This window comes from Struthio camelus, chromosome 3, assembly GCF_040807025.1.
Source record: "Struthio camelus isolate bStrCam1 chromosome 3, bStrCam1.hap1, whole genome shotgun sequence".
NCBI lineage: Eukaryota > Metazoa > Chordata > Aves > Struthioniformes > Struthionidae > Struthio > Struthio camelus.
Genome location: NC_090944.1, coordinates 60,956,524 through 60,970,631, shown reverse-complemented (window position 1 = coordinate 60,970,631; position 14,108 = coordinate 60,956,524). Strand labels below are relative to the sequence as shown.

The 14,108-nt window shown below is 35.3% G+C and overlaps 1 protein-coding gene across 2 annotated transcripts in view; it reads right to left on the bottom strand.

Moving 5' to 3' along the window:
- SLC16A10 (solute carrier family 16 member 10) overlaps positions 1 to 14,108 on the bottom strand; it is an 83,940-nt gene that overhangs the window by 28,264 nt on the left and 41,568 nt on the right. Inside the window, exons 3-6 of one of the 2 annotated variants that reach the window (XM_068938065.1) lie at positions 12,763 to 12,804; positions 10,341 to 10,365; positions 9,474 to 9,618; positions 3,997 to 4,435 (exon numbers count right to left, since the gene is read on the bottom strand). In XM_068938065.1, coding sequence (XP_068794166.1) covers positions 3,997 to 4,435; positions 9,474 to 9,618; positions 10,341 to 10,365; positions 12,763 to 12,804 — 651 coding nt within the window. The remainder of the gene's footprint in view (positions 1 to 3,996; positions 4,436 to 9,473; positions 9,619 to 10,340; positions 10,366 to 12,762; positions 12,805 to 14,108) is intronic. The other variant, XM_068938064.1, reaches the window with a different exon arrangement.

The window sequence follows — 14,108 nt, the reverse complement described above, 5'->3', positions numbered from 1 at the left end:
AATCAGGCTAGGCATCCTGGTTTGGCTATTTTAATGGAACTCTGGGAGAACTAACGGATGCTGATTTGTTGTTTGGTGATTCATGGAAACACAAAGTCCTGATTTAGAGTGGCATGTGGGTTGAGGAGATGGTTAGGCATAATTTTCTATTTGGATAGGCCCAAGGCAGCCATTCTCAGCTGCAGCCAAGGCTCGTATTTTTACTTTCAGAAGAGTAATTTAAGATTCCATCTCAAAGTCTTTCCTGGAGGGCCACATATACATTTGCTTTCTCAGGATATTTGCAACTAACAGTCTAGTAGCTATTTCCAGACTATTGTAGGCCATCCCTAACGATGGAAACATTTCAGGAGTTTTAGCATAATGAAAGCTGTCACTCACCCAAGCAGCAAATCCCTTTTCCAGTATCACATACAAGTTTAAAAAGATAGTATACAACAGAATAAAAATAACTTTCATTTTCAAAAAAAAAAAAAAAACAGGAGAAAGTAAGCTCTAGTTCAGGAGATGTACCAGCAAAAAGTTTTTTTTTTTCTTTTAGCCTTCCATTTATCCAGGGCTTTTGGAAGTACCATAAAACGTGTTCTTAATCAATAGCAGATAAAACTAGGTTAAAACAGAAAACAAACAAACAAACAAAAAAAAAAAACCAAACAAACCCAGATCTTGAGCTTCCCGCCTGACAAAAGTAGTATCTACTAAAGTTTAAGCATCTGTGTTGAAGGGCAGAATCCATGTTCTTTCTATACTTTATAAAGGTATTCTCCAGCACTGATCTATTCATGCTTTCTCAAATACAGTTCCGCAGAGATTATCTAAAGTTTTAAGCAGTCCTCCTAGCATATATCACTGCCTACAAACTATTAATATTATTCTGAGTGAAGAATTATTATTATTCTGAGTGAAGAATTATTATTATTCTGAGTGAAGAATTATTATTATATCATTTATGTTTTCATAAAAATAAATTCCTCTTTCAAGTGGTCAACTAATAACTTTTTCATTTCTTTTTGGAATGATTAAATTTAAGTTAGAGGGAAGTGTGTGTGCTTAGTTCTAAAAGCAAAGTTGTGAAGGAGTTAAGGTTTACTTAGAAATAATTACAGAAAAGGTATTTTTAGCTGTGAGAATACCTCCTTTTTTAATCCCAGCAGCACTCAGTAGGTTTACTGCCAATGATACTACCTCATTCTCTAACCCAACGATTCCAACTCCTGCACTCTGTCACAAAGATTTCTGCTACAGGGGACAGAGCAGTTCTTGATACATACAAAATAATTATCAAGTAATTTCTTTAACAAATATTATGACCTGCAGGTATTAAACCCCTTTCTTTCTGATCACTGATTCAAGACTGAGGATTAGAAAATCTTAGTTACTTATACTGTCTGGCAGTTGAAATAACACTGCTGTTTACGAAATACAACACCTAGTTTTTCATTCTTACTGGTGATTTACTTCTAACATATGTACTTGCTTTGATTTCAAGATCAGTAGAGCTAGAGATCATTTTGTTAAAGTATTTGTATGTCAAGCTTTCTGAAAGATTAGTGTACACTTATCTACTGGCCCACACACATAAACCAACAGAAATCTGGACCTTGATAGCATAGGTCTACATAGGTCCTTAATCAGTTTAAAAAAACAAAAGAAATGTTATTTGAATTCATCTTGCTTCTTACTATCTCTGTCATATTCGGTGATCAAAGTTTGGTTTAGAGTTCAAGTATTTCATAGCAGGGTCAAGAGTCCTAGGTGGAGAACACTTAGTAAAATGGTACCCCAATCCTCAGAGGATTCTTTGTGTATACCATAAGGTACCTAAACTGAATCAAATTTTGTATAGAAATCTGAATTTTAAATCATCAGATGTTTAAAAAGATTAAGTGGGGGAGGGGGGAGGAAGTTATTTTACATGTATTTTAATAACATCTGTAAAGCCAAGAATGAAGGCTAAGCTTGCTCATGTTTTGAAGCATCTTATTTCAAAGTAGTGGGAACTTACTATACATTATTTAGGAAGATTTTCCTCCCTGGTTTACAGGAGGAGCAGAGAATTAAACAGTAAATTGAGAATTTAGCAATAAGTCAGTTAAAACAAACCTTCAAAACTTGTGGGTTTTTTGCCTCTAACAAAACTTATCAATTAGAAGTTTGTAAGAGATGCTGAAGCCTCCCCTCTCACCGGTTATATACAAAGCAAACTGACTGCTGTTGAAGATGTTATAATATGTTAAGCTCCACTGTTACTCCCTATCTCTGAGGGAAAAAGGCTGAATTTTAAATTGCTTGATATAATTTTGAGGTAATCCTTAAAATACTCATTCTAGTCTTACTTTTGAATAGCCTTATTGTGTTAGTCAAACGTTATATAGGTGTATATCTGTATCTACATATACGTGTGTGTATTTTAGAGGTTCTGCATGACTGCTTGTATGGCCTGTTCTTCAATTTTCTAGAAATGCTAAGATTCATTTATGATGCTCCTTTATAGCTTTCTCTAACTTTTGTCCCTTTTATTGCTCTGAACACTGTTTTATTCTGGGGCATCTCCATAGAACTCATCATGAGAAATTGCGTAACGTGTCAGAATAGTCTTTTCATCTGATTGAATTAGACTGTTTCAAAAGACGGTTCCTCATTTTAAGGAATAAGGTCTACATATGGTAAAATACTGTAACAAGAATCAGCCATAAATAAAAGTCACAATTTATGGCCTGTCAAAAACAAAGCATTCTCCACCTTTCGGATTTTTTTTCTGAGTAGTGACACGTCTTATGCAGAATCAGTAATTTAAGTAACATATTACCAGAACACAATACCACCACCTGCTATATTGCAAGCATGCTCATAGGATTTTAAGGAGTTGGAGGGGTTTTTTTTAATAGAATTCGAGACGTTTATTATCATGAATCTTACTGTACTATCATGAATGAATTAATAAAAATTAATGTGATCCCTCTGTTTTCACTGTGGGGAGCAATTTCTACCCATTCATGGTCTTTACAAAATACTCTTGACTATGAGGATGTGCAATGGTCTAGATAGCGCATCTCTTCGCAGTTTTGGGGGGAGGGGGCCCCCTTTTAAGCTTTTAGGTTGCAAATGCATCATTTCAGTTTTGACAGCACCACCAGGATGCTGTTCAAAAATAATTCACCATTCAAATAAGCGCCAGTTAAATGCAATTCATGTAATGCGTCTCTCAGTTGCATCAAAATTTCTTAAATTAAAACACAAGGGTAGAAAAATTCTACTAGGGAAACAGGTTAACTTCAGAACATGCACAAGAAATGCCCGATTGACAGCTTTCTTAGTATCAGAAGCTAAAGTTGCATCAGTTACTGTAGACAGTAATAAAAAAGCAGCTAGAACAGCAGCTAGAAGACCTGGATAGCAGGATCAGTTCTATTACTACTACGGTGGTAACCTAAAAGCTAAAGTTTGAGGGGCAGACATAAATCCTAGTATTTTGCTTTTAATAATCCTACGAAATGGTCAATAAAATCTACTCTAAAAATGCACTTTTTAACAAAATTATCTTCATTTAAAGGAACAAAAAATAGAAATGGTGCCCCTTTTCTGTTATACACTTCTTCCCCAACTGTTCCTCTGAAACGTGCACGTATTATTGGCAACATTTGCAGGCAAGGGTCAAAATAATAAGCAGTTCTCCTCTTCAGCCTCTTCATAATAGCACAGAGTCCTTTCAAATGTCTCTTTTCATAGCTAAAGTATTTTAAGTGTTTCTTTCTATAAAACCTTTGGTTGAGAACAGGGAACTAAAATTTTACGCCGCTCTGACTAGCAGCTCTCATTAGAGCCCTGAAATCTCTTTTAATCACAAACAGCGAGAGAATTACAGTGTCATGTTTCTTCCAACACAACTTTCACTTGAACTATTTCTTCCTATCACCATTTTTTTCTTAGCCTAGGACACAAAGGGAAGTAATTGTGCTTTTAAATACATCAAATGTAGAAAAGATATGCACTTACCAAGTGAACATAAGGCACAAAGTATCCGAAAAGTGCAGCTGGGATCCCAAATGCCCAAATTCGGTAACTTGTAACTTTGAAAACGGAGAAATTGAATATCTTTTTTTCAGGAGGAAATCTGAACTTGCCCTTCTTCCCTTCCTCTTTGTCTTTGGCACCGGAAACAAGGGGTTTGTACGTAAAGCCAGCCAGGAACAGAACGAACATAAGGATGCACAGGACCCTTAAGGTGTTGTATAGGCCAACTGAATCGATCAAAACTCTCAAGAGGAAAGGCAGTGATACTGTGAACAAGCTGCTGCCTGCAGTGACGATGCCATTCACCAGTCCAAGGCGTTTCTTGAAATAGTACCCGAGAACAACCAACGATGGCTGGTACGCAAACGAGCAACCACAGGCAAATACGATTCCATAGGTGAAATATAGAGGTTCAATGGTGCTATATCAAAAGAAAAAAAGTCCAGAAAAATTAATTAGTGTTTTGCGCAGCACTGTATGGTCACATTCAACTATTACATGGAAAAATCATCTTTCAATGAATTGAGATATTCACAGAAATTAACAGTTTATATGTACTTATTGTTGAAATATACTGCATCAGCTTAATTCAGCAGTTCTTCGGTAGAAAAAACTACAATAAAACTTCATTGAGTAAACGAAAAGCAAAACTGTATTTAAGCAGAATAATACTGAACAGTCTGACTAAAAATAAATTTTAAAAATCATAGTTAGGGTGAATTAGTCAAATACAAGTTGAACCTTTTTTGGGTTATTCTTTGGGGTTTTTTTCCTCCCTCCCCAATGAAAATTGTATTTTAATTTTGATTTACACATTTCTATGCTGAGCTAGCAATTCAAACTCTTCACAAGCCTAGGGGAAAAAAAAAGTACTCATATTGTTTATTATGAAAATACAATAGCAAAAATAGTAAACATTATCAATAGCGGAAAAATGTATCATCAAAACACTTTTGAGTTTTGTAATACAATGCACTATTAGCAAGAGATAGAAATTTCACGTCTTAATATATTTTTTTTTTTAGACAAATAAATCCCTTTTTATTTAATATTCTAAATTCAGTTTTGATACAGGTATCAGATAGGCTAAAAAAGTAACAGGGAAAAAAATCCATTAATAAAAAACGAAAGAGCTCATATAAAGGAGGATCCTAATTGCAAGGTTCTCCACCATTATCATCCACTGTCCAACATAACCGAAATGAAGCAGGGTCATTGCATGAGAACACAGGTTCTTGTGACATGAAAAGGTACTTGTTCAAGAAATCTTAACAGTATGAAATAACAGTGTTAGTATAATTAGTAAGTAATGTAATATTAATGATTCAAAGGAAACATTTTTTCCATTTAGATGAAGAAAAAACCAACATGTGAGAAATGTTATTATACAAAATTTCTGAAGTGACACTTGATGTTTACATTTTTTTTTAAATGCTACCTTTTTAATGAACCAAGGGTTCTTTTTTAATCAGCTACACCTACTTTCAAAGTAGCTGTTGAAAGCCAGTTAAATTGTGTTAATAAATACATTAAGATCGCTTTCATTTGGGGTTTTGTGGGTGGTGCTTTTTTTAAAAAGAAAAAAAGTTGAGGAAACACTTGAACAGTTAAGTAAACTGTGTCTCCACCAAGTCTACATTCTCAGTAATTTAGAAACTTACTGCGACAGTGACCTCAGGCTTTCTATAGGGCTTTTAAACAGCTATTTAAAGAGGCAAGTAAAACCAGAAAGGGCTAAAGCAAGACAGCAGAGAACAGCTGCAATCAATCAATGCAATGCTCCACAGAAGCAGCATTTTAAGAATACCCTGACATTAGAAGTTCGAGTTCCTCCTGGAGGAATTTAAATTTTGCTATACTTCATCACCATCCCTGAATTTAGGGTTTTAGCTCCCCACCCCCCCCCCATTAAAACGTCACAAGAAACTTTCAGCAATCTTGCAATGACTAAATAGCTAAAGTAACACAAATTATTTTAAACAGTAGTTTAATCTGAGTTATACTGATCATGTATCAGTCAGCAGCGTTTGAAAGGACAGTTACGTGAAAGAATCAACAGCTCAATCAATAAACCTATTTTTGCTATGTGCTGAGGCCTCCAGTGGCAGCATCTATGCAGAATGCCATATGCCTTTATGTGAGAGAGCAGACCTGCAAGGAGGTGGTCTTCATCCTCGCTCCTAAGCATTTTGCATTACAGAGCATCTCCCCTAGTTCCTCCCACTCCAAAAGCAGCAGCACAGGAGCAGGGGCAAATTCACAAAATCAAAACAGAAAATTTCATCTTCTGGCCTGGATCAGAATGTATCTTTCAGAAAAATATTTAACACGTTTTAAGTATTTCAGGCAATGGTGAATCCATAATTCTTACATTCAACCCAGAGTGTAATTACCTTCCCTGTTAGGAAACTTTGTTTTAAGTTAAGCAAATTATCCCTGAAAATTTTACCCATTTGGGCTTGGGTTTTCAGGGGTGGTGCTTTGTTTTGTTTTGTCTTTCAACAGTAAAAAACTGTTGCAAAACCTTTTTTTCCAATCGCTCCGTACCTATACATGAGAGAGCCTGTTCCCAATTCCTAAATCGTTTTTTGTGATTCCAATTTTTAATCATCTCCTTTGCTGGTTTCTCACAGCTTATTCCATGCAGCTCTTTTACTGAGTAGTTAACATCAACCTCATGCTTCCAGATGACCAATATCTTTCAAATTCTACCTGTGATGGTGAAAAACCTTTTTGTTACCCTGTCTCTTTCTTGTTATTTCATTTCTTATATCTTTTCTGGAGAATCTATCATTACTGCCTGTGCATCTAGGAAATCTTTTGTACACCTAAGGTACACTCTTTTTAAAAGAGTGTGAATGAGTGTTTCATTTAAAGAGTTTTTCATCTTAGGATGTCAACGGCCAGCACTCTTCTTTCCATATCATAACTGGCTTTGCAAACTTCCCATCCAATCGCAGAAATTCTTAGAAACTAAATATTTAGCCAACACACGTCTCTCACCAGGAACTTTTGTTCTGTGCGTTATCGTGAGAAAGAATATTTGTGTAACGTACAACAGTTAATAGTGTTGATTTCTGCACTACAGTATCAAAGTATAACATTGATCATGTACAGAGCAGCCAACAGAAACAACATAAGGGGAAAAACTCATTACCTTTATCAATGGAAAATGTCCAAGAAAAACAAAAACAACAGTTACAAAATGAGAGGAGGAACGTAATATAGTAAGGACAAAGAACTTTTGCTTCCATCTGCAGATTCATAGTTCGCAGCAAGAAATACATGAAAATTTTAATATTTAATAAAATTTTTCTTGTATTACATATACTCTTACATCTCAGCTTCCTAAGAGAAACAAATTTATATTAAGATATCAGTATGTAACAAAAGTACTAAGTCATATCTACATTTATCTGCTGTATGAAATTTCACTTTTACAACATTGACCTTTTCTACATCTGATCTATATTCACTTAACTGATAACATCATAGACATAAATCATTTTATAGTCCAAGTAACATAACAGAACACCAGGAATACACATTAGCATGGGATTTACTTTAACAAGAATTCAGTCCTCCAAAGCACACGAGTGCTCCTCAAATTCTAAAACAAAGTTCAAATAAGCTAAAATGTTGTTTTTAAATTCTTTACAAAACAACTTCCCTTTACATGCCTTTTCTATCTTGTTGTTCCAGTAGATATCAAGGAAACACATAAGGATAACAATATTTTGTTCAAAGGAAGGAAGCAGCTTGCCTTTACCAAGAGGTTTTATCTATAATAATGAGGCTATTTTAATATGAATCAATTAACACAATATTGGGAAGCAGAGAGGAAGAAAGGTTTTTCAAAGATGCATTCTTTTAGTCTTCACCTCACATGTGAACTAGACATCTCAAGCTTCTGAAAACTTATATCAGGAAGTTTTTTTGTTTTTAATAAAATGAATTAAGCTAAATATTTGCACTCAGATTAACTAAAGCAAAAAAAAAAAAAAAGTAACTTGTTCAACTAACAAGGCAACAAAGCTTTCCTTTTCCCATAAGTATGAGTTATTCTCAGAACACATACAAACACTAATCTCAGTACCTAAACTAGAACTACCCAAATTTGTCTTCTCTTCCTGTAAACTTGTGAATATGTTTTCACATAAGGACAGATATGCCCAAACTAGATGTATCAGGTTAGGCATAGTGCCACATAGCATGGATATCCATCTTCCAGATCACAGCCAGCTTACATTTATCTGGTTCAGAGCACAGGCACAAAACCACATTGTTGCAAACCTATCTTCACAGATATGCTTTCACCTACGTATGAAACCCCTTCTGAATTTTGCTTCTGATTGCCCTTCTACTTACTCTGGTAAGGGTGGAAAAGGGCAGACATAAGTAGATGTAACTGTAGTTTATTCACCTGCTCTTTCCTACTCTCTTTTTCCTACTCAACTTCTAATGATGACTAAGATAAATAACTAAATTTCCTGCTTCCTCATCTTCGAGTGTGTACGTCCAACACGTCCGTTGCTCTTATATTTCTTAGAATTTATTCTGCAAGAGTTACAAAAATGCACAAAATGAAATATTAGCTGGGGATGGGAAACGCTCAACTACTGTGTTTTAACTAAATAATATCTTCTTGATAAAACCACTAAGCCTTAGGTATATACGATTATATTAAGGCTTTCACTATGTCAGCGTTTGGCAATTTGACCAGTAAAAATAGTGAAGAAAACATCTAATTTGACTGGAACATTAACACCTTCATGGAAGTTATCGTGTATTTATCAACATTAAAATAGCATTTTAAAAGCAAATAATAATAATACCTATGTACCTGCTAAAATACAACATACATCAAGAAGAACAAAAAATACAATACATCTGTCCAAGGCAATCTTGTTTAAGCGCTCACCTCATAGCATCAGTCTTGCTGTTGACATTTAAAATAGTAGCTGCTATGAGGTCACATTCTATTTTCAAGTTAAAAGTATGTCTTGGATTTCCACAAAGATCATGTAGTTAGAAAGACAATACAAATGAAAAATGATAAAACAAGGTTTCCACTCCACAGCTAAGGGATAATATGAAGTAGCACTGCTTACTCCTTCATACTCAATTGATGGTACCAGCATTACCTCAAAACACTGTAACATTTATAAAATACTTTGAATGCAAAGAAAACACTATTTGTAAAAATATATATCAAAACAAAACTTAATTTCGCTAAAAAAGTAATTGATCAGGAAAAGAATCCATGACCAGTCTGGGAGGCTGCTGCATCTGTGTACTTAATATGCAAAATAAGGTCTCCCTCTACTTTCAGAGAGGGATGAAACACTGCAGCAGGCATACACTTGATGCACTACAAAACTTACGGTTATGACAGGAGATTTGCAAAGATGCCACTAAGGAATGAATTTGAAATTCCATAAGAATTTTTTTTCTCTTACCTTACAAAGGAACTTGAAAGGAGTCCAGCAAACCCCACTGCTGCGCCAACAACAGCTACTTTTCGGCAACCAAACAGGTCTGTGAACACGCTGACTATCGGAGAGCAAAAGAAGATCATCCCCATTGACAGAGAGCTCACCCATGCTGCAGAACAGAGAAAGGTAACATTTTAGAAGACAGAAGTGATTAAAGCTTTCAAGTATGATTTGCTTTAAGTCAGTAACATGAAATCATATACAAAAGTGAAACAATTATGTAACATTTCAAATATATACCTAACATGGTAAAAATTCAAGGCCTGACAGATTTACATAATCAACTAATTTAGACATTATCAACTCCAGGAACGCAATTAACGATGGAAATTATTATTATTACTTTTTTTTTTTTTTTTCCAAACACAATTATTCCCCAATGTGAATACTGGTTTAGTCACAGAGGCTCCATAACCATTCTGAAATATATTACCATACATTTCACTTGATTTAATTCTAGACTTTAATGACTTTTAGCAGCTAGGATAGCTGAAAAACTTAATGAATTTTTAACTTAATTACAGAAATCTAGATCATACCACTGAGTAAATTAATATTAGCAATTTGCATATAGCTTTTATACTGTAACATATAGGCTAGGAGTATGATTTTATTTTAAAGCAAAAGAACTGTGCTAATACAACCGCTTCCTTAAATGATGGGACTGCCTCTGTTACTGCTTCAGCTCTACAAACGTTGTTAAAGCTGTACTTTGTTTATGAAGAAATCTTTAGATCTTTAAGATTCAGTTCAGGTGAGTACACTAAAGCTTCAGCCATAGAAGTCCTTGTTCTTTTTTTTTTTTTTTTTAATCCAAATGTACAGAATCACCTGCTAAAATATCTTCAAGCAACTTCTGTAAAAAAAAAAAAAGTATTTGATTCATTTTGAGTTAAAATCAACTTTCTACTTCATTTTGTACAGAGTCATGTATTTAAAACCACGTCATTTACCAGCTACCATCTAACTGTTCTCCCAAAGCTGTGTTAGTCATGCTATGTTCAAAAGTTCTCCTCTCAGGGCACCCAGCACATAAAGGCAAGACAATGTTTATAACAAATGCTGTAAATGTATGTAAATATTCCCCTTAGTTGTGCTTCTATTCAGAAAGAGCAAAAAAAAATCTGGTGTAACTGGGTAGTGGGAAAAGCTCCTGATGCAAAGATGTATTGGGAAAAAAAATAAACTTCTGTTTGAATTGCCTAGAAAATGAAAGAACTCTTTATCTAAAACAATCTGGAAGAGGTTATACATTTGTGTAACTGTGGCTCCATTTAGAACCCCTTTCCTAAAGACATAGTTAGATAAACAATTGTGATTCAGTAACAGAGAGACATAAAGTTATCTTAAAAAATATAACCAAGAGACCTACGGAAGAATATTTAGAAGGAAACATATCAAGATTTAGAAGCAGCGTCGTTAAAAGGCTGAAGAACCCTACCCATTGATGAAGATCCCATTGTGCTAGGCACTGTACAACGGAACAAAACAAACAAGCAAACAAAAAAAAGTATTGTTCCTTCATCAGAGAGTTTACAGTATAAATGAAAGCCAAAAGAAAACAGATAGTTAGAGAAAATCAGAAACGCGAGTACAAGAAATAACCCTTATTTTACGGTAGAGAATGATCTCAGTGAACCATGACCTAACTGTTTTTTGGGGAGTTTTGTTTTGAGGGGATTCTTTTGTGCACGTAATAAACATTTTGGCATTTCAAGGAGCAATTAAAAGAAGAGTGAGGTACTTTTACGGATATTTATTGCAGTTCTTGGTTATGACAAACCCAGACATCATCAGTCCTGCCAGCGCGCGCCTCTGCAGCAGAGGGGACACTAACCAAAAGACGAGGACAGAATTTATGAAAGGTCCAGCCTTTCTCTTCCTTTGTATTCAAGTAAAGCTCAAACGTACCCTGGGCATGGCAAGAGATGACTTAAGAGACCTGCCTGCCCTGTGCTACAGCACAGATGGCCCCTGATATCGTTAAGACAACAGCGCACCAACTGAAATGCACAGAGAGGAGTCGAAGCAAGTAAACGCTCTCTCGCAGACTGGACACCAGCCAGTTGTAGAGCTCCTAGAGTCTGCAGAACTCCTCATTTCTTTCTTTACCTTCCCCAGAACAAGGCACACGGAGCCTCCAGCTCTTCCACCCAAAGGAAACTGAATACAGTAGGGAGAATGCCCACAGCTTTACACACATACCGCAGCTCTGTCACACCGGACTTCCCCTGACACCACTGCATGACGTGTAGGGCAGGACTAGGAACCACAGGCTACCTATGCCAGCTGGGGTATCAGCAAGGCCAAGACAAAAAGCAGCTAGAGCTTGAGAAGCAGGCATCACAAGATGACAACACCCGCTGTAATCAGATTAGCCTTGCTAAGAAGGTACTGAGGAACAGCTGAAACTCCTGCCAGGCTTTCTGCCTAGGTACAAGAGGACACAAAGGTGACAATGGCACTGATGCAGCTCAGCAGAGATTACTGGCTCAGAGTATCCAATCTCACATGTACCCCCACCCATGCGTACAAACGGGAAGAAACTGGTCAGCCAGAACAGGGTTTAAATAACTTTCATGAAGTCACAAAATAAATTAATTCAGAGCGACAAATACAGTCCAGCAGTCCTAATTTCCAATTAGTATAGGCCATGATTCAAGTAGCTATCTCCTTGGTTTAATCAAGTAGTTTACAGTACTTCTTAATAGCTTATAGAACTAATAATTAGAATATAAAAGCCTAAAGGGAAAACATTCAGCCCAAATTACATCCGATTAGCAACATGCTGACTTTGTATTTTCATGTTTCCAGATATTAATGAAAGAAATATGCCTTTCTTGTCACTTGATTTTATTTTCTTCTTGTTACGGCACTGCCAGGCAAAGCCTGAAATGAAGGAAGGGTTCCACTGATTTTCAACTGAACAGACAGAAAAGAAGGACAACAGCATTATCATCTGAAGCTTTTCAGAATGGCATTGTAATCATAAGCGCAGAATTAGGAGCCAGAAAAATTTTATTTTTTACCCAATCAAAAACAAAACCACATACCCCCTATCCAACCATGTTATACCATTTAGCTACCTAAAAAGAAACGGGAGCCTTTTAACTTACTTACAACTGTAAGTTCATATGATACTCTTAGGTCTAACAAAAATGTAAACTACAGATATATTTTGGGGATGTATTGTATATGAATGACTTCATTATTTCACCAAAAAAAGTTAAGTTAAACTTCACAAGATGCATACCTTCTGAAATTTACTGTCTTCATCCTTTGCGAAAAACTCATCCTTAAAATAAAATTTAAGATATTTTAACTCAGAACAGCACATGTGCAGATCATATTAATTTCTTAAAGGCAAACAAGTCTTGTTACAATATCTTGATCACATGAAGACATTAAATATATTCAACAGACTCAAGTAACTTTAAATTCATCTTTGCTCAAATAAAATGTTAAGTGTTCTCACACTTTTTTTTCCTTATAAAAAAGGTGCACAGAACTGTCTTCCACGTTTTTAAATATAAATTACAATAACCATCCCAAACAAGTAACATGAAAAATTACAAATGCAGCTTGCCAGAATAATGAGAGCCCTCTAGAGCGGTTATTATACATTAATTAAAACACTTCTCCTCCAGGCTACTGGCTGCTTTCCTGGCCACATGCTGGCCATATTCCAGAGCTGCTAATTCAAATACTAATGCAGTACCTAATTGCTACATATGACTGCATTCGTATTTACACATAAAACACTTTAATTGCCATAAAAGAAAAGTTACTCCTCCTCTAAGGATTTAAGCCTTCCTCAGGCACTGGAACTTAAGATTTAACTCCTCAAAATACGTAACTGCATAATAATCCATTTCTGACGTTCCCTAGAAGATGTAACACTAGTTACTACTTAAGATAAAACACTGAACCAGACAGTTTATTGATAGGATCTGTATCGAAAAATTATGTTTCTATGCCATTCAAGCATGCAATAGATTACAGAAGAATGTATTATTGTAACCAAATTAAGAATCACAGTTGCCACTCCTTTGCTTATAAGATTTCATTACAAATACATGTCATACAGCTGTAATCTGAGTATATGTTCCATTTTTCTCTTAATTTATTTTATTTCTCTGTTTGGAAGTCTATGGCTACACCACGTACTCCACAAACACACTGCCATTTTACCATGAGTTTGTTAAAAATCAGTCATATTTAAAATAATACCTGTTGTCTTTGGCAATAAGTATAGTATTTATTATTTTAGTGTTCTGAAAATCATTCCCTTTTCGTCAGAGCTGAATTATGTAATATTTACTTTTGTACCAAACTATGAACCAATGTGTCAAACCTTTTAGTTCATTGGCTGAATTCAAACACTAGGTCTTATAAGACAGCTTAATAAAAAAAGCATTCATAGCATATCTCATTAGAACGTATCATCAGGCTCAAATTTAAATGAAGGCTGCTCACCCATGAGCAGTATTTCTCTTTACATCAGATTTTTACTATGCATTACAATAAGGATATCCTCTCAGGTTTATCCTCAGAACGTCTTTCAAGTGGTTGGCTTAACACAGCAATAACAGTTCATTT